The sequence below is a fragment of the Plecotus auritus genome (genome assembly GCF_963455305.1).
Source record: "Plecotus auritus genome assembly, chromosome: 4".
Classification (NCBI taxonomy): domain Eukaryota; kingdom Metazoa; phylum Chordata; class Mammalia; order Chiroptera; family Vespertilionidae; genus Plecotus; species Plecotus auritus.
Window position 1 is genome coordinate 167,930,146 of NC_137775.1, and position 25,206 is coordinate 167,955,351.

General features: G+C 36.5%; 2 protein-coding genes across 3 annotated transcripts in view; one reads left to right on the forward strand and one right to left on the reverse strand.

Annotated features, from left to right (window-relative positions):
* MIOS (meiosis regulator for oocyte development) overlaps positions 1 to 9,079 on the forward strand; it is a 39,517-nt gene extending 30,438 nt beyond the window's left edge. The window contains exons 9-12 of the mRNA XM_080666231.1: positions 3,586 to 3,738; positions 4,984 to 5,188; positions 7,657 to 7,786; positions 8,846 to 9,079. Of these exons, the coding sequence (XP_080522357.1) occupies positions 3,586 to 3,738; positions 4,984 to 5,188; positions 7,657 to 7,786; positions 8,846 to 8,942 (585 nt within the window). The 3' untranslated portion in view covers positions 8,943 to 9,079. The remainder of the gene's footprint in view (positions 1 to 3,585; positions 3,739 to 4,983; positions 5,189 to 7,656; positions 7,787 to 8,845) is intronic.
* The window catches only part of RPA3 (replication protein A3), a 53,352-nt gene that overhangs the window by 20,447 nt on the left and 7,699 nt on the right, over positions 1 to 25,206 (reverse strand). The window lies entirely within an intron of this gene.

Consider the following 25,206-nt stretch of genomic DNA (forward strand, 5'->3'; position numbering starts at 1 on the left):
CCTAGTTGCTCTACGTCTAACAATTATATCCTTAACTCATTAGTGAACATTTTACCTCCTCATACTTCACATGTCATACCTAATACTCAGACTTCGTACTTCACCCTTTGTTTTTCATACCTCACATCTAACACTTTATACTTTGCTTCATATTTCACATATCACAATTGTTACAAAAGTGTAATTCTACTTATACACCTTTTCTTTGTCCTTTGTTATGTATTTTACTTCTACATATGTTATAAGCTCCAACTTTTGAGTGTTACAATTTTTGCTTTGAACAATTAGTTATCATTTGTGTAAATTATGTGAAGAGCAAAAACATGGGCTTTTATATTTATTTGTTACTTATTTACAATTCCTGGTACTGTTTAGATCAGGGCTAGGGGACGTCTGGCCCGTGGGCTATATAAGGATGGTGAGATCAGTTGGTCTGGTTCTGCCAAAGCATAAGGAGTGAGCTAATTAAATGTTTGACCAAATATAGCAGGCTAATTTTTAAGTTGATAATTTTGTATGGCCCTCGAATGATGATATAAAAATCCAAATGGCCCTTGGCAGAAAAAAAGGTTCCCCACCTGTGGTTTAGACCAATAGATGCAAATTTTATCTAGTATTCTTTTCCTTTGGTCTTCTCTTTAGGATTTCTTATAGTACAGAAATACTGGAGACAGATTTGCTCAGTTTAATTTTAAATGACCATTTTATTCTTGTTTTTCTTTCAACACTTTAAAGACGTGGTTTCATAGTCTCTGGCCTCCCATTATTTCTGATGACGAGTCAGCTATTAATCTGTTGTCCCCTATGTAATTTTTTATCTTTTCCTTGAGCTGTTTTCAAGGTTTGTTTTTTTATTTTTAGCAGTTTAACCTTAATGCCTAATGTGGTTCTATTTTTCCTGCTTGTGGTTTGCTGAGCTTCTTGGATGTGCAAGTCAGTGTTTTTCATCAAATTTGGGAAGTTTTCAGGCATATATTTTCAGCCTCAATCTCATTCTTTTCTCTTGGACTCTATTATACATATACTAGAGGCCCGGTGCATGAAATTCGCACAGGGGTGTGTGTGTGTGTCCCTCAGCCCAGCCTGCACCCTCTCCAATCTGGGACCCCTCAAGGGATCGGGCCTAAACAGGCAGTCAGACATCCCTCTCACAATCCAGGACTGCTGGCTCCCAACCACTCGCCTGTCTGCCTGCCTGATTGCCCCTAACCGCTTCTGCCTGCCAGCCTGATCATCCCCTAGCCACTCCCCTGCCAGCCTGATCGACGCCTAACAGCCCTCCCATGCTGGCCCTATTGCCCCTAACTGCCCTCCCCAGCTGACCTGGTCACCCCTAACTGTCCTCCCCTGCCGGCCTGGTCACCCCTAACTGCCCTCCCCTGCTGGCCTGGTTCCCCCCAACTGCCCTTCCCTGCAGTCCTGGTCACCCCTAACTGTCCTCCCCAGCAGGCCTGATCGCCCCCAACTACCCTTTCTTGCAGGCCTGATCGCCCCCAACTACCCTTTCTTGCAGGCCTGATCGTCCACAACTGCCCTCCCTTGCTGGCCATCTTGTGGTGGCCATCTTGTGTCCACATGGGGGCGGCCATCTTGGACCACATGTGGGTGGCCATCTTGTGTGTTGGAGTGATGGTCAATTTGCATATTACTTCTTTATTATATAGAATTAAATCATTTAATATTACCCTATAGGTATCTGAGGTTCTTTTTCTTCCATATTTTTTCTCTGTTATTCAAATTGGATCAATGCTATTCATGTATTCATTGTCTGTCACTTTTTTTCTGATGTTAAGTTTTCCAGGGAATACTTAATTTCAGTTATTGTGCTTTTTCATTCTAGAATCTTGTTGTATAGTTTACATTTTTCAGCCCAGATCCTTATCTATTCACTAATTAAAACACTATTTTTCTTTAAGTCTTTGAACTTGTCTAATAACTGTATGTCATCTAACTCTAACATTTGGAATTTTTTAGGTTTAGTTTCTATTGACTGCCTTTTTCTTTAACGTTGAATCACATTTACCTGTATCTTTATATGTCTAGTGATTTTTAATTTAATATTGCATGTTATGTACAGTACATTATAAAGTTCTGGGTTCTTTTACCTTTTCCTGAAGAATTTTTGTTAATACTTTTGGAAGTTACTTGCTGCTCACTCTGGTCTTACATTTTGCTACTATGGGTCTATAGAAAGCCCAGTGTATTCTGCCCGCTCTTATGATTTGGACAGTCTCAATCACTGAACTGTTTCCTCTACAGATTTTGTCAGAATTTGACTTTAGGTTTTATAGGGTCAATCTAGAGAAGACTTACTGAATATGAATTGACCAAATTTTCTTAGTTTATCCTTACTGCCATGGAAGAGGCAAGAGGGGGATATGAAGAATTCTTTAGAAAACAACAACACACAAAACAGGGCTTGTATTCTACTTTAGTACTTAGTTCTAACTAGTTGCTCATAATTAAGACTAGATGTTTACTTTTTTAAGAAATGAAATTGTCGACTAACAGTTTTTCTTTAGCTAAATGTACTCTGGTAATGGAAATTACTACCTACCAGTAATTAATAGGTGAAAAATATGCTCTATTTTAATGGAATGTGTAAAGATAGATTGTCTTTATTAGGTGTTATAGGTATCTTTCCATTTTTCATAACTAAGATGCATGCTAAGATCTAACAGTTTAGTTTTCTATCTGGTTCCCAAATAGAATTGGGAAAACTGGGCTTCACATTGATGCCCGAGCATCGCTGGAGGTAGACATATTCTCCTTTCTTTGTAAGTTAAGGAGATATATGTTGGACAGGCCTGTAAGCATTCTGTGAAAACAAAGCCACGATAGGTGAAATGTGGAATGTGACAGCTGCCAGGGAAAATACAGCTTTAGGAAGAGACTTACTGGCAAGAAATTAAAATTATTAATGAGAAAAAATCTAAAGTAAATTTAAGGAAAAGAAATTGTTGCTTTGTACTATGTCTTAGGGGCATAAGAACTAAGAATATTTTTAGCTTTTTTTTTTCTTTTTAATTTTTAAGGTAATGTATGTTTTAATTGGGGGTAAGAGAGAGAATAGGCAGGTTTAACTTTCAGATAAATAGGATACAAAATAGAATCTCAGTTCACAGTACATTGCTAGATAATGAAGGACCAGACTCAGTATTATTTTTTAATCTTACTAAGTAGCTTTGATGTGTATTTGGATCAGACAGTAAACAGATTTTGTGAATCCAGAAATTTTGATTGTTGAGACAAAGAGTATTCATGTCACTTTTTACTGCATTTAACCAGGAAGGTGAATTGTTTGCTTTCGGGTTTTTAAGCTTTTTACCCTTCCCTGGCCAGTCTAATGATATCTACATTATATATACACACACATTATATATTTCTGTCATTAATAGAGACCAGCTTAAAGTAAATTAATGGAGGTTCTAATAATTATTTTATCTCTTTCCTCATTAGGAGTCAGCTTTTGGCAGAAGGAGGCCTATTTCTTCTGTGTGTGACTTGTACTCACATGTTACCTAGAATCTTTTGGTTTAGCCAGGAAATTTTTAAACAACCAAAATAATCATGCTTTCTTTTTAGGGTTCTCCTTTAGATGTTCTTAAAGATGAAAGAGTTCAGTACTGGATTGAGAATTATAGAAATTTATTAGATGCCTGGAGGTTTTGGCACAAACGAGCTGAATTTGATATTCACCGGAGTAAGTTGGATCCCAGTTCCAAGCCTTTAGCACAGGTAAGTACATTGCTTTGGAGAGAATCAAATAACATCTACCACATAGTCTAGCCAAAACTAGAAGTGTTTGTAGCATATTATGTAGGCTACATTTAGAATTCTCTTTAATAAAATGATTAGCTCATTCTTTTGCCTATATTGAGTTCACACTGATATCTTTATCCCAAACTACACTTTGTCCTTTATCTCCCTTGCCTTGGTCCTTCCACTTTGTAACAATCACCTCAGTGGCTTGAGTTTTAGTAAGATAGAGCAAACCACAGCAGGCCTAGAGGATCTTAAGCAAAACTAAATTAATCCTAGGGCTGTCTGAGGTTTTCCAGTATATTCTAATAAACGCTTTCAGAATCTAAACTACTCTATAATCTTATAAATTTCATTTATGTATTATTTTTCTGCACTATTTATATGTTATAAGGCAGGATTTTTTTAACAGTATATACATATATAGCTGTATGTCTGCTTGCACATGGAAATTTTAAATTTTTTCTATTTGCATTAGTTTAAAAAACATGAAATGAATTATCTCATAAAGCACATGACATAAGATACACTGAGTAAGTTCAGACATTAAATATCAGGTATATCCTCAATGTGAGCACTGGATGGTGCTGTTCTCTTATTTTAGAAAGTTGAGAAATTATTGCTGCTATTAAAACAACCTGAGTATTAGTAAAATTGCATTATGTAATAATACTTGTTACTGATCTGTATGATAAGTGTTTAAGAACCTAGGAGTTCAATTTAAAGCAGAATAGACGGTTACTAATGCTATTATTCTCAAGTTTTAAGTATTTACCATTATAGGATCCTTAACTCCTTCCTACCTTAGGAACTGAGTGTTTTCTTTATAAGAAAATTTTGTGCAAGAGATTATATCATGAAACTTTGGATCAGAAGTCATTTTTAATGTCTCTGAGTCCCTATTATTTCTAAAATATTGGCATCTAATGTGAACTCTAAAGTCATTATTATTTCTAAAATGTTGGGATCTAATGTTGCCAAGTTTTTCTGTATACAGTATATCAGTGGCATTAGGAAGAATATAACTAAACAAAGATAACAAAGTACTCAATGTAGTTGCTAAGTGGAAATCTTAAATAAGAGCTAGTCAAACTTAGCAGATAAATTATTTTATAATTCAAAATAATGTTTAAAATTTATTTTAATTTGTTAGGCTCAAACTTTGAATTTTTTATTTATAAAGTTTGCATTATACTTTAACTTCTTTTATTTGTTGTCTAGGTGTTTGTGAGTTGCAATTTCTGTGGCAAGTCTATCTCCTACAGTTGTTCAACTGTGCCTCATCAGGGCAGAGGTTTTAGTCAGTATGGGGTCAGTGGCTCGCCAACGAAATCCAAAGTCACAAGTTGCCCTGGCTGTCGAAAACCCCTCCCTCGATGTGCACTTTGTCTCATTAATATGGGAACACCTGTTTCGAGCTGTCCTGGTATGACAATTCTACAATATTCTCTTCTGAGCTGAAATTGTTCTTCCATAATTGATCTGATGTAAATAAAAAATACTAGATTGATTTTATATTCTAAGAGCAAGCCACTTGCTGGCTTTTGTTCCCTGTGGTTTATGAAATCTATACATTAAAAGTAAAATCTATGTCCAGGATATCTCAGGTAATCTCACAAATTCTAGCCAATTTGAAGTGAGAAGAGCTTAAATATTAATTAATGTTATTTCATTTTCTTGTCACTCTTTCTAAGAAGGGTTTCCTCAAATATTATATTTAAAACTCAGTGTGCCCTCATCTAATAACTACCTTTTATGCATAAAGAGGTTTTGATAGTCTGAAAGCACTTGCACATTTCCTCTTATTTCATCTTCAGAATCTACCTATGAAATACATAGAGAAAGTATTAATCTAAAAGTAAAATTCCTTTACTTGTAGGATTTACTGCTGGTTCTGCAATATTTATCAGTTACCTAGCAAGTATTATATGTATGGTTGGAAATATTAGGATTATTGTTTACTGCTTATGGTAACATACAGAAAAATATTTGAGAAGAGTAGATAACTGAATATAATGTACCCAGTGGCTAGAAATATTCCAGTTATTTATATAACTCGATTATGATACTATGGCAAAAATTTCAATTAAAAACATTTTACTATTTGGCACACTGGTATAATGAATAAAGAATTGGATATGATGTCAGAATGCCTGTTTTAGTTACAGCTCTGACATTTCAGTGTGTGAAATTTAGAGGTACATTAGCTCTTTTTCATATAAAGTGTTGGATGGGGAGATCCTTCATAGTTATGAAATTTTGTAATTCTAGTCTGCAGCTGATTCATTTTAAGTAGTCTGCTTTATTGTTACATTAACATCTGTGAAAGAGATTTGCTGGTATCATTGGCTGAGTAATTATTTTTCAATTTATGCCTTTTTTAAACAAATAAAGGCAATACGTTATGTTTTCAAATGCACTTGTTACTTTCAATTTAAATTTTAATCAAGGACTTTCATTTTATACATTTCATGTTCTTCACTTTTTATGGCCCCAATACTGATAAATAGAAAATAGAACTCACTGTGCACTGTAACACAGATAGGAATGTGTATGTCATGTACTGTGGTAAATCAAACATCAATGAGTCTTCTACCCTACTTAAGATGACACTGTCTATGCTAGTGCCTTTGATTATTTTTCCCTGCCTAGTCTCACCTCTTTCTTCCTCCCCAGAGGTAACCACTATTCTAAATTGTGTTATTCAATCTCTAGCATGTCTGTATGGTTTTATCACATGTTTAGTTTTGTCTGTGTTTTAAATTCCATACAAATGAATTATGGGTTGTATCCTTTGACTTGGCTTTTTTGCTTAACATTGGGGTTTGTTTGTTTTTTGGTGTCAGTTATGCTGATGAATGTAGCTATAGTTTATTCCTTTTTCATTCTTATTTAGTATTCCATTAATGACTGTTGCACAGTTTTTCCACTCTGCTACCTATAGACACATTTGTTTCCAGATTTTTACTATTATGAACAATGCTGCTATGAACATTCCTGCATATGTCTTTGTTTAGCATGTACAAAGTTTCTCTAGTGTACTTACCTATAAGTAGAAATGCTAAATAATACTGTTTGCTAATGTTTTACTTAGGATTTTTATGTTCTGTTCAGGAGAGAGATTGGTCTTTAATCTTCCTTATATTATTTTTGCCTGATTCTGTTAGCAAAGTTATACCAGCTTCATAGAGTTCTTTGGGAGATTTCCTCTCTTTTTCCTATTAGTTGACAGTTTGTATAGGTAAAAATTACCTGTTTCTTCAGTGTTTAGTACAACTCATTTGTAAATTGGGCTTGGTGTTTTTCTTTGTGGGAAGATTTTAAGCTACCAGTTATTTCTCTAAAATTGTTAATTCAGATTGCTTCTTAGATGGTTTGATACCTTTTATTTTTCAAGTGTTTTATTAGCTATGAAAGATGTAAGGAAACTTCTGTTATTTAGTATCTTTTCAACCTAACTAGATCCTAGCATTAAAATTACTTCTCCTCTCCTCCCCTCCCCTCCCCTCCCCTCCCCTCCCCTCCCCTCCCCTCCCCTCCCCTCTCCTCTTTTATTGTTTAAGGTATTACAAATAGTAGTACATAGGTCTTTTTTCCCCCCTCTCATTGACCTCCTCCCGTCCTCCTGGCACTTGCCCTCCCCGCCCCCCCCCCCCCCAGTGTCTTGTGTCTATTGTTTGTGCTTATATGCATGCATACAAGTCCTTCAGTTGATCTCTTACCCCCCCCCCCCAACCCTCCCCTGCCTTCCCACTGTAGTTTGACAGTCTGTTTGGTGCTTCTTTGAATATGATATATGATTTGTATTTTGACATAGCTTCTGGAATACCTTTTAAGAAAATTTGAATTAATATTATAATATAGTTATTGAAGATCATTTTCTTTAACCCATAGGAGGATCCAAATCAGATGAAAAAGTAGACTTGAGCAAGGACAAAAAATTAGCTCAATTTAACAACTGGTTTACATGGTGTCACAATTGCAGGCATGGTGGGCATGCTGGACATATGCTTAGTTGGTTCAGGTAATAATCACATTCCTTCTTTAATAGGCTTGGAGTTAGAGAAGATAAAGCCGATGGCCTTTTAAATACCTCAGGTTTATACAGCTAAAGGATGAATTTGTTCTTTCCTGTCACCTGAGTTAACAAAGGGGGCATCAACATTTTTATTATTAGATATCTTTTGTAATCTTATACTATAAAATTAAACATATAATAAATAGTTTAAATATGATATATGGGTTAAGTGTTTGAATAGCATTATTTTACTTTATTTGGGGGGAGGATATGTTTACAGTTTTTCACAGTTAACTGAAGATCCTACTATATATAGTATGTAATTGAATTATAAATTAAATGATAGAGTACATACCAATTATCTTCTAAATAAGCTTGTTATGTAGTAAGTACCTCATGCAATGGAGATTTTCACGACCATATTTAATTTTTACACTGAGCAGTGCCTGTGGCCTTACACTCCTTTATATTGTTGTAGCTTCTACACTCACTTTGTCACACTGGCTTTAATTTAAACTTGAGCCCATCCCTTCACCTTCATAACTGCAAATGGATATTTTCTTGTATATTTAGAAAACAAAGCCATTCAATTTTTTAGTAACTTTCTCCCCATGTCAGCGTGGCATAAATTTCTAATTTAATGCTTTTAATGTGTTTTTGTCTTTGGATTTGAATTGCTATATTTTCCCAAGTGCCATTTTGAAAAATTGCATTATAGACATAGATAGGTATGTAGATAAAGAAATGTACATATGGCCCTAGCCAGTTTGGCCCAGTGGATAGAGTTTCGGCCTGCGGACTGAAGGGTCCCAGGTTCGATTCTGGCCAAGGGCACATGCCTGGGTTGCGGGCTCGATCCCCAGTAGGGGGCGTGCAGGAGGCAGCCAATCAATGATTTTCTCTCATCATTGATGTTTCTATCTCTCTCTCCCTCTTCCTTCCTCTCTGAAATCAATAAAGAAATATGTTTAAAAAAAAAGAAATGTACATATGTGCCTATGTATGTATATATCTGTGTATATTAATAATTTAGATTTTTAACTGTTATTTGGTCTATTCTTTTAGGGACCATGCAGAGTGTCCTGTGTCTGCATGCACGTGTAAATGTATGCAGTTGGATACAACAGGGAATCTAGTGCCTGCAGAGACTGTCCAGCCGTAAATGTTACCACCTACAGAAGAACCTTCAAGTGTGGAGCTTTCTAATAGATGACCTTCATAGCGCAAAAACATACCTCAGAACAAGTCACTCATGACTTTCCTATAATGGAAAAATAAATCATTCTATCAAATCAGCAATTTGATGTCTGGATGATTTTGATGTGCTTCACAGAGACAAATGCTGCTGAAATGGATATCAGAGTGTGTTCATGAATTCTGTTGAGTAGGTTGAAAAAGTTCATTTTTGGAACAACTTTCTAGGGTTTTGTTGAAATTATAAAAAAGCAGAGTTTCTGGAATAGCCAAGAACAGACCTTGAACCTTTATCTTCCAAGTTAAAAGTTGATATCTTCCAGTAAAATCAGTACACTTTGAAAATAGAATAAAATGATCAATTCAGTGACTGAGATGATAGTTTAAACTCATCCATGCTTAGTTTCCTTTCAGATAAAATTAAATGTTGGATTTTTATATTTAGAATTGGAGAGCTTCTACCCCACACTGGAGAATAAATTTTATCAAGGTATGCTTGATATATATATATTTTTTTTTTTTTCAAGGAGTTTTTTTCCCTTGTACTTTCATTTTAATGTAAGAAATCTTTTGGCACAGACCATTATTTTCTTCCTAGAAAGCCAAAATTAAGACTGTATCATACAAATTTTCTGAAGAGAAAAAATTGCATCAGTTCAGGGGAACATGTTATAAAATTTTCAGCCTTTTGCTTATCAGTGCCCTGATTTATCTTTAAAGATTTCTCTCCCTATTAATTCATCTTATGCTCGTATTTGGGAGCATTTTACTGAACACAAAGTCTGTGCAAGATTATATGTGATCAACCACTCAGCAATCTGTCAGTATGTCCTACTCTCAAATTTGCTCCTGTTTTGGGATGCTCTATTTTTTTTAAGGTAAACTGGGAGATGTTGGGAGAAACAAGGTCACTTTGGAGACAGTGTTACTTTACATGTACATTTCTAAAAGTAAGTATATTTGGGCCAATTCATGACCTTTATTTTAAATTTATTTTTTCCCCTTTTCACAGCTAGATGGAAGAGAAATATAAAAGAATTGTAGCTGCTTCTCTGTCATCTGAATATGCAAAGGACTGATCTGATTTTTATAATTGAAGGGTGTATTCAAAAATAAAAAGAAAGTAACCCTAAAACTTAATTATTTTATGGGTTTCAGAGAAATACCTTGAATTTTAAGAGCTTTCATGTTAGCAGTTTTACCTGATGAAGTTAAGATCTATTTGATTAGTTTGAAGTGTGACCTAAATAATAAAAGTGGATTAAAATATTTTTTTACTTTTTAGATACGATACAAAAGGCTCCTTTGTAGGAAAACATTGCATATCTGTCTCACCTAGATGATGACAATCTTCTTTTAAAATGAAAGAACTGGGAATAGCTCTAAATATATGTATATAAATATATATATGTATATATACATGTATATGTGTGTACATATATACATACTATATATACAGGCAATCCTCGGGTTACCGACGTACGTTGTTTCATGGTTACGTCGCCATCTCCCATTTATAAAAAAAAGTTCTGTCATTTCCACATATGTACATGTGTGCTTTTAAGTTTTTTATTATTTATTTACCACAAGTAAAGGTCAGGAATTGTTATCTTTTAATTTTTTTTTACTGTTTCACTTCATTACGGCTGTGTATGTGCTCCATGTGAGTAACGTAGGTGCTTATATAGGTGGGTTCCGACTTACAGCAAAAATCGTGTTAAGTTGTGCCGTAGGAACGGATCTCCAACATAACCCGAGGACCTACTGTGTGTGTGTGTGTGTGTGTGTATTACATATATATATAATTTTTTTTAACGAAGATTCCTATTAAGGGGCCTTTTTCAGTCTTAAGTAAATCTTCCAGATTTCATTTTACTAACACAATCTTTTAAAAAATTGTTTCAATTGCATTGTCCCTTTCAAATTTACTGTGTCCTAACTATGAAAAGTCAGCTTTAAGTAATGTCAGACTATCTTATATATTTCAACTTTTCCTAGCTCAAGTAAGATAAAATTATTGAATGTATATTTAGAATAGGGTTATATCTAAAATATTTATAATTTTTGTACATATAACACAAAGTCTACTATATAAATAATCTTGTTATATAGGGTTACATTTTTAAGATCATTTATGTCTATGTGTCAATTTCCTGATATTTTCTGCGAAGCCCAAATGTTCATACAAGATGCCTATTTTTGTTTTAGTTTCAGTGTTTGTGGACCATGAAAATAGATTTAAATTATTTTTCTTTTTTATTACTAGGTCACTGATATTTCTGTTTATAAACTCAACAAGATATTTTACCTAGATATGTTTAATAGAAGTGTTTAATAAAAATGTGTTTTTTTTAATTCAATAAATCTGGGTTGAAGTCAACATTTCTAATCTAGAAATTATGACTCCTACAAATAATTCAAGAAACTAATATTAGTATTTAATTTGTTGACAGTTTTAATCTTGGAAGTAACTTTTTTTAGGCTCTGTTTTTCAGTTTAATATGCTTTTCAGAGTGGTTCTTCTTTAAAATCATCTATTCAAAAAGTAACCTTCTATTGTCAGTGCTACACATGGTAAGTATTAGAGTTACAAAGAATATAGTTTTGCATTTAATTGCATGACTAAATTTAATTCCAGTCACTCATTTGACTATAAATATTAAAAGTATGGGCTTTGAAATTTAAATGATAATATTAGCCTTATTATTTTGGCCAAGTGCCTTGACTGCTTTGATCTTCAATTTCCTCATATGTTAAAAGCAAGGTACAGAAATACCTACTTCATAGGATGATGGGACTGTTAGGTGATGAAATAAACATGAAGTGCTTTATCCGTCACATATTAAGTGCTCCATAAAAGGTAGTGATTAATAGTCATTGTAACCTTAATCTTTATTGGTTACTTGTATGTCAGTACTTTTTAACTGAATTCTATATATATAAAAGCCTAAGGGACCATTTCACTGGTAGCTATGACACGCACTGACCCTCAGGGAGCAGATGCTCAATGCACAGGCATGAAAATGTGGGACAGACTGATGAATCTCAGAGGGGAGTGGGGAGGGGAAAGGGCGGGAAGAGATTAACCAGAGATCTCATGTGCATACTAGAGGCCTGGTGCACAAAATTTGTGCATGGGTGCATTCCCTAGGCCCGGCTGGCGATGGAAGCGTGAGTGTGTGGCTTGGAAGGGCAGGTCCCAGCTGACCTCTGAGCCCTGGACAGCACCTGGGCCCTCATGTGCCCCCTCCGCCTGAGTTATTGGAGCCCCACCCCCTGCTGCCACCATTGGTCGCCGCCTGCTCACCTGCTTCACCATCCCACTGTAGTCCTGCTCTCATTGGGGCCCATCAGGGCTGGCAGTGCCTCCACTGCCGCCCACTGCCAGCACCGCGTTGCCGGCGCCCACCATGTTCCGCACCACCACCTGGTGGTTAACACACGTCATAGCAAGTGGTTGAACTGGTCATACTCCCGGTTGAGGGGACAATTTGCATATTAGGCTTTTATTATATGGGACTAGAGCCCAGTGCACTGGTGGGGTCCCTTGGCCTGGCCTGCGGGGATCGGGCCACAACCGGCAGTCCGACATCCCCTGAGGGTCCTGGATTGTGAGAGGGCACAGGCCAGGCCGAGGGACCCCACCGGTGCACGAATCCATGCACTGGGCCTCTAGTATAGTATAATTTAAATGAAGGACCTACATTTGTCTCAGAAGTGGGAATTTCCCAAGAGTTTGTTTTCCCAAATCTGAATAAATTATGGTATTTTCTTTGGAGATAGGACTATGTACTTTTGTTTATCCTATATTTAGAATATTACTTTTTGCTTTTTGAAATCCTCTGAACAAGTACCTAGGAGTTTAATGTGATATGAGTGAACCCAGGAATGAAAATTAAAATTTTGGCAAATCTCAATAGTTGACCAGTAACTTTTTAAAACTTGAGGTTTTCATATCTCTATTCAACTCTTAAACCCTGGTCTTAATGGTAGAAAGTATCCACTATTATCTCTGTAATCTTTCCTTTTCATTCATTCTATTACACTTGATGTTCATTTAAGTTAACATGTTGGGGAGATAATGGCAATAAAAAAGGAAGTACACAGTGAGATTTGTTCTCCCTTAGGATAGCCGTAGTTAAAGAAAGTGGGCACTAATTAGTTGTACATGCCTAACAGTCGCTGAGATAAAAGCATCCGAGAGGTGGGCGAGACGTGTTACATGTTAGCTCAGCATCCTCATATTCATATTGAGTACTTGTGACCCACACGACCATTGCAGAGGTGAGGTTAGCTGGACAGCTGCCCTTCTACCTAGTATTCCAACTCCTTCCACTACATCATCTGCTTGTTTTCCTTCTTACCCCCAAATTTTATAAATTATTTTGCTAATTATGAAAAGCAGCACTTTAAAAATACTATTTTTATAAAATATAAATTATTTCAGAGTAAAGAGACAGAAGGAAAGCTTTTCAAATGTTTTTTAAAGCTAATATAACCTGCATATCAAATCATCCTAGAATGACAAAACAAGGAATTGATTTTACTTAGGGATATACATGATAAACTCATAAGTGAAATGAATATCAAATAATAACTTTATTAATGAGAAAGTTATTGTTGGTACTTATCCTTACAATGCACGTTACCCTATTTGATCTCCACAGTAGCTCTATGAGCAGATATACCATTCCTGTGTGCATTCTATGCATGAGGCAATTGGGATACACAGCTTGTAAATAGCAGAGCCCAGATTTAGACTCCAATACTCTGACTTCCCAGTTTGTATTTTTTAATTACTGTCTTATATATCAATGTAGTACTTTATGGGCTATGTATGAGAATAATTCATTATGACAGAGGGGTTTATTATATTTAGTATTAATATGTCAAAAGAGGAAAACCATGTCAATAGCTTTTTGGATGTAAAAGGCACTTAATAAAATTTAATTTGTTTTATCAACTGAATTTGTTTTTGAGATTGCATTTTTATCATGCAAGAAAAATGTTTTTTCCTTCCTATTTTACTATCTAAAATAGCTGGCTCATGCCTAATTCTAGAATTCTTCCCACTACAGAAAGGAGTAAAACAAGGATCCTTCATTACCTCAGTCTGCATATAGCAGTGCAAAAGAGGAGTGTGAAACAAGGCACATCATTGGTTCTTTATCAAGTCCTTGGATCTAATATGGCAAAAAATGCCATAAACATTTAAAAGGCAAGCAAGCTGATACACTACAACATGTATAACAAATATAATAACCTTAATTATTAAATCCTGTGGCAGGAAACCTGTCCTCTGTTTAGAATTTAGTTGACTATTGTCCAATTCGATTCAAAGTGCATTTTACTCAACTTATCCTATATAATAAAAGGGTAACATGCAAATCGACTGAACGGCAGAACGACCGGTCGCTATGATGTGCACTGACCACCAGGGGGCAGGCACTCAACGCAGGAGCTGACCCGTGGTGGTCAGTGCGCTCTCACAGGGAGAGCGCTGCATAGCCAGAAGCTGGGCTCACAGCTGGCAAGTGCAGCGGTGGTGGCAGGAGCCTCTCCCATCTCCACGGCACTGCTAAGGATGTCTGACTGACAGCTTAGGCTTGAGCGGGCCTAAACTGTCAGTCAAACATCCCCCGAGGGCTCCTGGACTGTGAGAGGGTGCAGGCCAGGCTGAGGGACCACCCTCCCTTGAGTGCATGAATGTCATGCACCGGGCCTCTAGTTTCTAATTCTATATAGTTATATAATAAAGAGGTAATATGCAAATTGACCCTCACACCCTCGCACAAGATGGCCGCCCCCATGTGGTCAAAGATGACCGTCACAAGATGGCTGGCAGGGGAGGGCAGTTGGGGGCGACGGGGCCGGCAGGGGAGGGCAGTTGGGGGCGACGGGGCCGGCAGGGGAGGGCAGTTGGGGGCGACGGGGCCGGCAGGGGAGGGCAGTTGGGGGCGACCGGGCCGGCAGGGAGCAGTTAGGCGTCAATCAGGCTGGCAGGGGAGAAGTTAGGTGTTAATCAGGCCGGCAGGGGAGTGGTTAGGAGGTGATCAGGCTGGCAGGCAGAAGTGGTTAGGGGCAATCAGGCAGGCAGGCAGGCGAGCAGTTGGGAGCCAGCAGTCCCGGATTGTGAGAGGGATGTCCAACTGCCAGTAGTCGGACATCCCCCAAGGGGTCCCAGATTGGAGAGGATGCAGGCTGGGCTGAGGGACACCCCTCCCCACAAGTGCACGAATTTTGTGCACTGGGCCTCTATTAATTTAATAAGTTACTTACGTTTAAGCAGTGAATTCTGAACATGCATGCGTGTCCAAGCATTTAGAAAACCACTATCTGCATCCTAGGGGGCCTGACACTGTTAAAAATTATGATTTCAAAGACTGATGACATAATAGTTGCCCTGAAGGAGACATATGTCTAATGGAAGAGGTTCATAAGCATAGTTTTCATCAGACTCAAATCCGTCCATATGAATATTTATAATTACTGAAATAGTATCATTTTAGCATCTTGTCTCTGCAGGCCAAAAATTTCTAATTTTAGACTTTAAAAATTTATTTTCTAATTAGAAATAATTTGAGGAAGTACATGCTGTCCATACATTTTTCAAAAATGTAATTTTCTTGCTGATCTATTAAGAGCGCAGTGTTTTGAAATGCTATGTTAAAAAGGTAACTTTTGGATTAAAGGATAATTTATGTAATTTCAGATATAGCAGCAATAATAGTAATTCAGTGATACAGTCTTTCATCATTCAATTTATGAAAAACATGTTGCCTTAACATAATTTCATAACTTGAAATCCAGATATAGAAATCTAATTAGTTTGGCTCTTAAACTATAAAGTCAAAGACAGGGTAGTCTGGAAGAGCATTTAAACGGATTAATGTCTCATGAAACAAGCATCTTTATAAGAATTCATGCATATTAGGGTATTATATATTTTTATTTAGAGAGTTTTAACTCCTCTTATACATGGATACTTCTGTGGGGAATGGGTATATGTAAGAAAGCCTGGAGCTTGAAGTAGCAAATGTGAAAATCCATATTTATTCAGATTTCTATCACCTTGCAGCCCCATATTTTGCTGATAACCATTTAAAGCAGTTGCCACTCTAAAACAGTAAAACAAAATACCCTTTTTAGAAACAAGTAATTTGATAACTGATTATTTCATAATAAAAATTTGAATGGTACAAAGTTCCTGTGCTACATAATTATGTAAATTTTTCTGTCAATTTGGAAACTTGTATTCATTAAGCAGGTATACTTAATATTTATACAACTAAGGGTGTGTATATTTACATAAATGTTTCCCTAATAGATGAAGATGTATAAGTTATGGAGCAAAATATTCAGCAACTTGATAAATATGGGAGATGTACAGGGTGTCCCAAAAAATGTATGCATATTTTGAATATTTATTAATTCCAATGGGTTAAATCGAAAAGAAGGAAACATCAATTGAGGTATCAGCTATTAAAGTGTGAATACACTGTTTTGGGACACCCTGTATCTCTTGCAAAAATAATGCATTTTCTCTTCTGATCTTTTCCGTCTAGTTCTCAAAAATGGAATGTAGAGTTAGTTGTGATTCTTATGACAAATTTCCATTTCTTTTAAAGACAGATTTCTGAAACACATTCAATTCTTGTTGAAAAAGATAATTCAGTGAATAAGATGCGGCTGGCTTCCAGAGAGAATATTCCTTCAGGCAGGACACATTATTTTCCCCTGGAAGGATCAGACACAAATTGGAGATAACTAATCTGGGACAGATTCTGAAGTCATTTGGGACTACTCTTTTGGTAACATTGTTCACTTAATTTGGTAAACGAATGATTTTTAGGTCTATTTAATTGTGTTATCTCTGTTTCAGAAAATGTTACAGGAAATTAGAGACTATGCCTGTTTCTTCTGGGGACCTGAGAAATTAAGAACAAATATCATCTTGCTAGTAAAACATACCCTGTGGGGGAAATTAGCCAAAAGTTGTCCAGTAACTTCCCAGGTTTGCCTCTTTTACTTCTCTATTCTTTTAAAGTTCACTCCCAATATGTGGAATCCTACAGATTTCTAAGTAACTTTTAAAATAAGCTAGCCTTTGAATGTGTATATTTGCTCAAGCAGAGACATCTGAGCAGGGTGAAAATGAATTCTCATAGAACTAAATTGCCAAGCATATGTGATGGAACTGTAGGGAAAAAGAGCATAACTTTAATCTTCAAAGACGCTTAAAAATAGCTCCACCATTATGCACGAGGCCTGACAATTGACATTTCTCATTTTGGCAGCATTCACCTACGGCCCCCTATCAGCAACAGAACACATTCATCTCTGGGATAAATGATTAATGAACTGCCCATCATTTCCACTCCTTTCATAGCAAATGGTGGAGGCTTCAGTTGATCATATTGCAGCCATCAGCATCATTACTGAAATTGATTCTGCCACTAGAAGGTTGTGCTAGGACAGTCTATTAGCATTTAAATAAAAGAATTAAGTTATGGCATTAAAAATAACACAAAATAATCTCCTCTGAGTCACTCCTGGTAAGGTTATGTTTTTTCTTGTCGACCAGCATCAGAAAGCCTTAAGTTGAGGAAGGAAGCATGGAAGGCATGGGAGTGAAGTTATTCTTGTTTTGACTACAACCTACTAAGATATTCAAACTTCCCAGTCTCTTTATTAATCACTGTCATGTTAGCATGAAATGTAAATTTATGAATTTGTGCAACTTGCCAGCAATGGTGAAAATGAAGTTGCCAAATTATTGCCTTTAGTAAAAGGGTAGAGTTAGACATTTTTGAAAGGCCAGAATTAATCCTACTGGAGAGCAGTTAGATTCTCACTGTTAGAAGATCTTGATTGACAAATGATACTTAGATACATTGAAATAAAAGTTCTTATTCAACAAGATGTGAGAGTGAGTTGGTAACATCATCATTTAGATGTCTTGGTGATATGGGCTGCATTTCTAAAGCAGATGGCAAAGAATGAGAGCCTACACAGGCCTACAAAAAAGTGGCAGATTATAATTTTGTGAAGTGATACACCCGAGGAAAATGATGGCATTTAGAACGTCTGTTTCAGCATCTCTCCCTGCTCCTGGGACTCCATTCTGGGGGTTCTCAACATGACTGCACTTAAACTCTCTCCTCACCCACTTTTGTCTTCTAGCATGGCCTGTTTTGTCTGTCCCCCTTAAATTTTCTGTTACTGTTTCCTGTCTCAGCTCCCTCAGAATTTCCTGGGACCAGCTCTTTTATCTACCTCTGAACTGAGACAGCCACCTGAACTACATCATGCTGGTCACCCGATGGTTTTCTTCAGAGCTGACTGGTTGGTTATGTGATGAAATGGAGCCATCCTAGGTTTTTCTCTATCCAGCTGCTACTGCCCTGTATTTGGTTAAGATCCTTTCCAGATTCTAGTAGTTAAGTTGTTAGTGATGGTATTGTGAATTTTCATCTTTTCCTGGTTTGTGTATACTTTAAGCTAGAAAAGGCTGCTTTGAGGACTGCTACAGAGAACATTTTTACCCAACAATGATTGGTGTAGATAAGTGAGACCTGTATTTTGAAAAGTGGGCAGAATATGGTTTATGGTAAGAGGAAACACTGCAAGGATATGAAACAAACAAAAAAACACACCACACATGGGAGCAAGAGCTCTACAAGTAGATCAATAACAAACTTCCTTTGTGTGTGAAAATTGTGAATTTGTGTGAAAATTCTCCATTGGCAGTAATTATTTTCAGTTATGAAATGAGCAAGTTAGATCAAGGTGTGCTTGATCTGGTGGGAGCACCTTCATTTGCCTGACACAGGCGCTTATGAATTACCCACTTGCCCTCAGAACCCTTTTCAGCAGAGTATTCCAGCCAGCAGATACCAACTGGTCAACATTCACCTGTTTGCTGACCACTGACTTGGAAAGTGACCTTTGAAATAGTTAACATCATGAATTGTTAGAACTGGAAGAAAGCTACAGGATCATTTAGGGAGGTAGCTGTGGACTAAACTTGAGTTAGATGTCAGATTTCTTGACTGAACTTTAGTGCTCTTCTGTTTCATTGACAGATAAACTGGACCAGATGAATTTTCCCTTGTTAGTACAATGTATTAAATAAGAATTTTCAATGATTTTTAAAGCTAGTGTTTATTATAAAAATAATTCAGGGTCATGCTAAAAAAAATACCAAAAGTTAACGAAGTGTATAAAATGCAAGTAAATGCCCCACCCCTCTGCTTCATTAAATTCCCCCACCCAGCTCTATGATCTACTTCCCAAAATTCCAATCTTCACTTCCCACAGGAAACTGCCTTAAAGTCCGTATGCATCTATCTGTCTGTCGGTATTTGCCTTTCTATTTTTGCATGGTTAAGGTAATATTATATAAATTCTCCTTGATTTTTTCCCTCACCTAAAATATGTATCTTGTAGAGTTTTCCTCATTAGCCCATATACACCTACTTTATTTTTTAAAAAATATATTTTATTGCTTTTTTACAGAGAAAGGGAGAGGGATAGAGAGTTAGAAACATCGATGAGAGGGAAACATCGATCAGCGTCCTGCACACCTCCTACTGGGGATGTGCCCGCAACCAAGGTACATGCCCTTGACCGGAATCAAACCTGCGACCTTTCAGTCCGCAAGCCGACGCTCTATCCACCGAGCCAAACTGGTTAGGGCCATATATACTTTAAAAAACAAAACAAAAACACTGAATGGTATGTGATTATGTATGTATATCCTCCCATTGATAGACATTTAGGGTATTTTTACCAACAGTGCTGCAGTGAGCATCTTTGCATGTACATCTTTGGGTACTTGTGAGTAAGCATATCTGTCAGATAAATTATAAAGGGGGCATTGTGGAGTTAAAAGTTGCAGTGGTCCCCTCCTTATCTGCAATTTTACTTTCTGTGGTTTCAGTTACCCACTGTCAAGCCTGATGGCTCGATGATCCAGGATCACTCGAAACACATGGTCCTCCTCCTGACATTTCATCAGCCAATAGTAGCCTAGCGCTACATCTCAGAGACTGGGTCTTTCACCTCACTTCATCTCATCATGTAGACTTTTATCATCTCTCATCATCCATCACAAGAGGAAGGGTGAGTACAGTACATTAAGATACTTTGAGAGCAAGAGAGACTACATTCACATAGCTTTTATCACAGTATATTGTGATAATTGTTTTATTTAATATTAGTTATTAGTAATCTCTTACTGTGCATAATTTATATATTAAACTTCATCATAGGTATGTATTATAGGAATGTCTGTTGTAATAATCATGCATGTGTGTGGCAACCTTCTAGGGGTTACTTATATGAAAATGTATCCTGGAGTAGTTTGAATTTGGTATGCTCTGGCCACTTTTCATTAGCCCATATACACCTAAACCACTAAATCCATATACACCTAAACCACTCATTAGCCCATTAGCCCAAACCACTAAAATGTGTGGGTTGCCCTGGCCCAGTAGCTCATTTAGTTGGAGCATCACCCTGATACACCAAGGTTGTGGGTTCGATCCCTGGTCTAGGCACATACAAGAAACAACCAGTGAATGTATAAATAAGTGGAACAACAAAACAATGTTTTGCAATCTCTCTCTCTCAAATCAATCAATCAATCAATCAATAAATGTGTGGGTTAAAATAAACAGTAATAATTTCATCTGTGTGCTGAATCCAGCTAAATAGAAATTACCAATTTTCAGGTTGTAATATATTACATATAATTGTAGCATATTGTTACAATTATATATGTAGTATATTCACGTGTAATATCTTATATAATAAAGATGTAATATGCAAATGGTCGTTACGCCATGAAGTGTAACAGCCGACCACGTAATGACCAGATCACGGATCAGCAGGAGAGTGGGACAGCGGGCTACAAGCGGGCGGCGGAGAGCTACAGGAGGGGGCAGGGCAGCAAGCTATGAGGGGGCGCGGGGGGCTGGAGGGAGCTACAGGAGGGCAGGGCAGCAGGCAGAGAGCTACAGGAGGGCGGTAGTGAGCTACTGGCTACAAGTGGGTGGTGGAGAGCTACAGGAGGGGGCAGGGCAGCAAGTTATGAGGGGGGGCAGGGGAAGGGGGGCTGGGGGAGCTACAGGAGGGCGGGGCAGTGGGGCGCAGAGCTACTGGAGGGTGGCAGCGAGCTACTGGCGAGCTACTGGCGAGCTACTGGCGCATGGATTCGTGCGCAGGGCTACTAGTATTATACGTAATATTGTATAAATATGTACCTTTTGTTATACAATATTATTGTGCAATGTATATTGTAATATATCCAAGGCCTATATGCATAAAACTTATTTGCTTGGGTGCATTCTTAAATATTATGGAAATTAATAAATTCATATCTTAGTAACAGTTTTCATAGCCCATAAACACTTAAATATTTGCACCTAAAATTTCCCTTCAGTGCTTTAGAAGTTTTTCGCCAATAAGTTTTTCCTTTCTATGAAATAAGTTTTTTTACTTTAGCATACATCCCTTTTTCATTATGAAGTCTGTAATCTTCATTATATAACCTGCAGGCTATATATGAGTGAGCTAATCCACTCTCCCCTCTGCTAGAGGAGGGAATGTTTTTCCTGTGCCACCATGGAATTTGCTTTGCAACAATTATTGCTATTTGTAACCAGATCTTGTGATCACAAGCCCCATGAAGCTGTATTTAGAATCTGTTGAGAACATACAAGGCAGTGTAACTGTTTCTAAATGACACTGACTTAATTTTAACTCATAAAAATTTTTAAAGTTCAAGTGCATCAATTCAAATCATTCATATCTGACATATATTTTAGATAATTCCCTGTGTTCTGTTGCTGCAAATGGCTGTCTTTATGCATCATATTACCCAAACCCCTGCAGTTTCCTAACCTCATTTCCAATGAGATAATTTATCAGATGACTTATCTCTAGATCTTATTTTTTAAATTATTAGAAGCCAAATGTCATGTACTCCAGACTGTTTAGGGATCAGATCTGGAAGCATATGGTGCCTTATAATCCTTTCCAGCTTTGATTAAAGAATCATCAAGTACATTACATAGATGTATATGTAACAAGTATCTTTTTCCAATTATTGTAGATGAATTTACAAATATTTCTTTGGCCTATTTTTCCTTTAAACAAGTGCTGAAAGAATCAACTTGAGTCATAGATTAAACAGGGAAGCATTATTTTTGTGTACATTGTCTTTGGTGTAGTTTTTGAGTCAATGTACTGATAATGTATTTACCCTGAATTGTTTAAAATATATTCTTAAATTTTCACCTCATATAGGTCTAGTTGTAAAATAGAAGAGAAAGGAAGAAAAGCAACATAGAACATATTTTATTCATCTTGAAATGTTATTTGGAAGTTTTTCTTAAGAAGGGATAAAGCAGGTAAATACTAATGCCAATTTTAGCAGACTAATGTTCCTGTGACAATGTCAGTAATCAATTGACTGTCCCATTCTACCTCCACTGGTAACTCATGTTTACATTAGGAAAAGTCACATTTTATGAATTTATGATTAGAAAACAGGGAAAGGTCAAAAGCCTTTGCAGCTGTCTTTAATTCTTATTATTATTTTTTTTTTTTTTGGAAATAAGTGGGGTAGAAATAAATATTTCTCATCCTCAGTTATTTACATGACTTAATCATAACTACTGAGAGTGAAGGAAATTGTTGAGTGTGTCAATTCTAGGTCAATAGGTTCCAAAAGAAAAAGAAGTCTACAAATATTCCTGGTTTGGAAGCAATGATTTCTAATTCCTTGCTCCTTTTTTGGTCTACAGTATGTTCATCTGGAAAACATTTAGTCATTTTTGAGGAGATTCCAAAATGACGTAGCCCCTGGTCCACTGTCTGCCTCTCATAAAAGGTCAAATACATGACCAAGTAACGGCACAACATTTCTGAGCCATATGGAAGAAATAATTGACTCAGTGGGATCCTGATCACTTAAAAGAATAGATGCATCTCTTAAATATATTCTCTCACGAAGCCCAATGTTTAGCTTCTCAAAAGCTAAAGAAAAATTTAAAGTTTAAATGAAGTGTCACAGTTTCTGATTTTCTGTATGGTAATGCTACATTTATTGATGCAGTATGGCTTTACATAATTGAATATGAAGTGGAGTTGAATCAATGAAAATTAGTGTTAACATCTAAAAAACATTTATTTTAAAATACTTATCTATAGTAAAATAATATTAAATTATCTAGCTTTTTAATTAGTGATTATTCAGTTGAAGAATTTCTTCTTGCTCATTATCTTTAAAGATTCAGGTGACATGATATTAAGGTCTTTCAATGAAACCATCCATTTAAACCTACTATCTATAATAATAAAAGCATAATATGCTAATTAGACCGGACAGCCGAATGACTTTCGGGACGTCCTTCCGGATGACCTTCTGGATGAAGCCAGGTTGTGAGGGCTGAGGCAAGCCGCTAAGGCTGCGAGGGCCGAGCCCCTTGCACAAATTTCGTGCATTGGGCCTCTAGTTATTAAATAAATGTTATTATCTTAACACAATATTTTATGGTGGGAGATTCTTAATGGCCAAAATGATTGACTTAACTTTCCTTGGTTATAGTTCAAATGCCTGTGAAAAATAGTCTTTTAAAAAGAGGGGCTAATTAAGTCTGTGTCATCTATGACATTACCCATAACTATTACGAAGCTCATATAGTTTTACTAGTTTTTTGAGAACTGTTTCAAAGTTTCATCATGAATATCACATTCTATGGAATCCACAGAGATTGTTGTTCTTTACCTGCTCACCTACAAAAATAATCATGTTGAAAGCTTTTTTTTTTTCATATGTGAAAGCCACTATTTTCAGTCAAAATCTCTAAGAACATGAGGAAATGCTACAGAATATCATGCCCTGCTGTTGACGTTCTGTAAAGAAGAAACAATGGCATGCTAACAACAAATTTCATCCTCACTGTCAAGATGAAGATATTACACTATAAATTGTTCATAGTCTACAACTCTGGTCTTAATTAGCCAGCTCAAAACCCTATGCTGTAGGTCAAATGGGGTCATGAAGAACATAAGTGGCTTACCTCAAACCAACATCACAATTAGAAAGTAACTTAAAACATATGCTTTGTTAGTATTCTAGATTTAACATTACCTTTACAGGAAGAATAACTTGTGGCACCAGGATTATTATTTTCCTTTCAGCAACAGATCAGAATAAAATTCCATGTGAATTAAATAAGTAAGAGAACCAAATTGAAGTTTCACTAAATAGAGCCTCCAGAATTTGGTTGTTCTTAATCAAGGTGGATTTCTTCAAAACTTTAGACTAATTAAATGTTAAATAAATCTGAGTTGAGACATCTGTAGAGACTATGCTAAACTGCCATAGATTGAGATTTAATAGAGGGCAGGGACTTTGTTTATATGTATCTCTAATAATTAGCCCAGAACCTGACACAAAATGTTTGTTGAGTGTCTTAATGCATGTTAAATTAACCACTTAAAAGACAATCTTGAAATTTGATAAATTTAGTAATAATACTAGTTTATCACTCAAAGAACTTACTCACCCAATGAGGGGATGCTTTCAGAGTTATTTTAATAATGTCTTTATCAGATGAAAATAAAAATTATCATTTGAAGAACATCTCTAAAATTACTACTGAAGACAACCATTTGTAGTTCATCATCTGTCACATTAGATTCTGTGTGATACTGCTTTTAGGATATAATATTAGGGAAAGGTTTGATTGTCCTAATAAATTTAAGGCTATTAAAATTCTGTGGCCTATTCTTGTTCCTTCTTTCTCCTAGCTTCCCAGGAACACGTGGAGCTAAATTTAATGTCTTATATTTCCTATTGAGTGTTTTTGTCAGTTGTCATCTCCTTTTTCATTTTACCTTTTCATTTTCATAGCCTAATCCTTTTTATAAATGTGATATATGTTACAAATGTCAGTGTTTTATCCTCAGTCCTTATTTTCTTTCTTTTTTTTTTTTTTTAATATATTTTATTGATATTTCACAGAGAGGAAGGGAGAGGGATAGAGAGCTAGAAACATCGATGAGAGAGAAACATCGATCAGCTGCCTCCTGCACACCTCCCACTGGGGATGTGCCCGCAACCAAGGCACATGCCCTTGACCGGAATCGAACCCGGGACCTTTCAGTCCACAGGCCGATGCTCTATCCACTGAGCCAAACCGGTTTCGGCCTCAGTCCTT